Source organism: Nicotiana tomentosiformis, chromosome 6 (assembly GCF_000390325.3).
Source record: "Nicotiana tomentosiformis chromosome 6, ASM39032v3, whole genome shotgun sequence".
NCBI classification, from domain to species: Eukaryota; Viridiplantae; Streptophyta; class Magnoliopsida; order Solanales; family Solanaceae; genus Nicotiana; species Nicotiana tomentosiformis.
The window spans coordinates 78,160,164-78,162,577 of NC_090817.1; the positions used below are offsets into that span (position 1 = coordinate 78,160,164).

The 2,414-nt window shown below is 33.6% G+C and overlaps 1 protein-coding gene across 1 annotated transcript; it reads left to right on the top strand.

The window, feature by feature from the left end:
• Positions 1-536: 536 nt before the first annotated feature.
• On the top strand, positions 537-2,414 carry LOC104097758 (myb-related protein 306-like). Its single transcript, XM_009604374.4, has 3 exons — positions 537-805; positions 1,002-1,131; positions 1,325-2,414. Exons 1-3 carry the CDS (start codon positions 673-675, stop codon positions 2,154-2,156), a joined length of 1,095 nt encoding a protein of 364 aa, XP_009602669.1. The 5' UTR covers positions 537-672; the 3' UTR covers positions 2,157-2,414.

Below are 2,414 nucleotides of genomic sequence, written 5' to 3' on the forward strand. Positions count from 1 at the left end.
ATTTTACCTATTTAGAGGTAAAATAGGTATTTTGTTTCAAACAAAAGAAAGATGCAATTAGTAGATAATTTCGGATAACTAAGTGAGCATTTGAATACTATGGACTCTAGTATAAAAGACCCCATACTTATGTAATAGGAACACGAAATATATACACAAACTTAACAAGAACTTTAAGAATGGTAAGTTTAAGAGGATAGTAAAAAAAATTACGTAGGAAAAATGAGAGTAAATTAAATTTATATGTGTTGCCGGTTGCGTCATAAATGTCGTCAATGCCACATGGTTTAGTGAGGCGGAAAAAGATAAAAAACGATTACTAAAGCATAAGCAAAACAGCTGACTTTTTAGTGTTTGCAAGCAAATGAGTAAATGCTTAATGCTGTCCGCTTTTGACTCATTGAGGATATAGCCCTATTTTACCTCTTCAATCTTTTTGTCAGCTTAACAACAGCTTTGGTCTCTTCTATCTCCTTCTCTTCTCACTTCTTCAATAATAATATAATAATAATATATATAGACAAGGACCCCCTTTAGTTAGACGCTTGTCTCAACATTTCTTCATAGGAGTAGTTTCATTATGTCCTATAAAGATATATAGCTAGAGAAAAAAAGCAAGAGAAAGCAGAAAACCAATTGTAGTCCTTTTCCCTTTAATTTGTATAGAATAGAATGGGAAGGCCACCTTGCTGTGAAAAAACTGGGGTTAAGAAAGGACCATGGACGCCAGAAGAAGATATCATTTTGGTTTCATATATTCAAGAACATGGTCCTGGAAACTGGAGAGCTGTTCCCACTAATACTGGTAAAAATTCTTTTATTTTATTTTATTTTATTTTTCTGGGGGTTTTGGGGTTGGTTGGTATCATTAAATATGTGTAATTAATTTTCTGCAACTTTTCTTGAATGAATATATGTCATTTGATCCACTTTTTTCTGTCCATGATCAGTAATTGGTAATCACTGCCTCTCTTCATCTTTCTTTTTTTTTTTTTTTTTAGGTTTGCTAAGATGCAGCAAAAGTTGTAGACTGCGATGGACTAATTATCTTCGTCCGGGGATTAAACGTGGAAATTTCACAGAACATGAAGAGAAGATGATTATTCACCTCCAAGCTCTTCTTGGGAATAGGTACTAAAAAAATTATCATCTGTTTATTTTTTATTTTTTTGTTATTAGGGTTAGATCAAGAAATTTTTTTTCTCATGTTGCCAATTACAACCAGAATATATCTTAATCAAGATTTATAGTCTAGTGGTATCAGTAAACAATTTCAGGTTCGATTTTCACTACCTAATTTGTTTTTTTTTTTTGGTGTATGTAGATGGGCAGCCATAGCTTCATACCTTCCACAAAGAACAGACAATGATATAAAGAATTACTGGAATACTCATTTGAAAAAGAAGCTTAACAAGAAACTTGAAGGCCATGATCAAGAGGGAAAATCATCATCATCTTCATCATCTCAATCAAAAATCTCAAAAGGACAATGGGAAAAAAGGCTTCAAACAGACATTCACATGGCTAAACAAGCTCTTTGTGAAGCTTTGTCACTTGACATTCCTTCAATTGGCGATTCTCCAAATAATAATAATAATTCCACTCCTAATCTTCCTGTGCAAGAACCAGTCCAAACATCTACTACCTATGCATCCAGTGCTGAAAATATTGCTAAGTTGCTTCAAAATTGGATGAAAAATTCACCTAAATCATCTTCTCAATGTCGATCTAGTTCAAAAACGACTCAAATGTCGTCCTTCAACTTTCCATCAATCGGTGCTGTTTCGAGTTCTAGCCCTAGCGAAGGAACAATAAATAATGCAACTACACAAGAAGGTTTGGACTCGCTCTTTCATTTTAACTCATCAAATAATTCGGATGTGTCACAATCCATGTCGGTCGATGAGGGTGGTAATTTTACACCTGAGAATAATAATGCTGCAATTTTCCAAGTTGAAAGCAAGCAAAATTTGCCTAATTATAATTTCAAGGCAGAAATCAATGGAAGTTTTCATCAAGAGGAGAGCAAGCCAAATTTGGAGACACAAGTGCCTTTAACATTTTTGGAAAAGTGGCTGCTTGATGATAATACTAATGCACAAGCACAAGAAGAGCTAATGGGAATGGCCTTAAGTGAAACTGCAGATTTGTTTTGAAGAAATAAAGAATAAGGATATAGTGGTAAATATTTCTTGAAAACAACTTAGCAGTTTTAACTTCTTTTGGGTCTTGTAGTTGTTACTTGTTAGGATTTGGACTTCATAGGTTTTATTTACTTTATAGCCTGAGCTGATCTAAACTCTCTGATATTTGCTAAGAGCATAAAGTGTATATTCCATGTAATTTTAAACCTCTGCATATGTATTAGATAGGAATAATATAATGAACCCTCCCCACTCTTTTAAGAGCTTCAA

Coding starts and splice junctions, on each gene's coding strand:
- LOC104097758 (XM_009604374.4), top strand. CDS start 673: ATGGGAAGGCCACCTTGCTGTGAAAAAACTGGGGTTAAGAAAGGACCA. Junction 806..1,001: donor AGCTGTTCCCACTAATACTG/GTAAAAATTCTT, acceptor TTTTTTTTTTAG/GTTTGCTAAGATGCAGCAAA. Junction 1,132..1,324: donor CAAGCTCTTCTTGGGAATAG/GTACTAAAAAAA, acceptor TGGTGTATGTAG/ATGGGCAGCCATAGCTTCAT.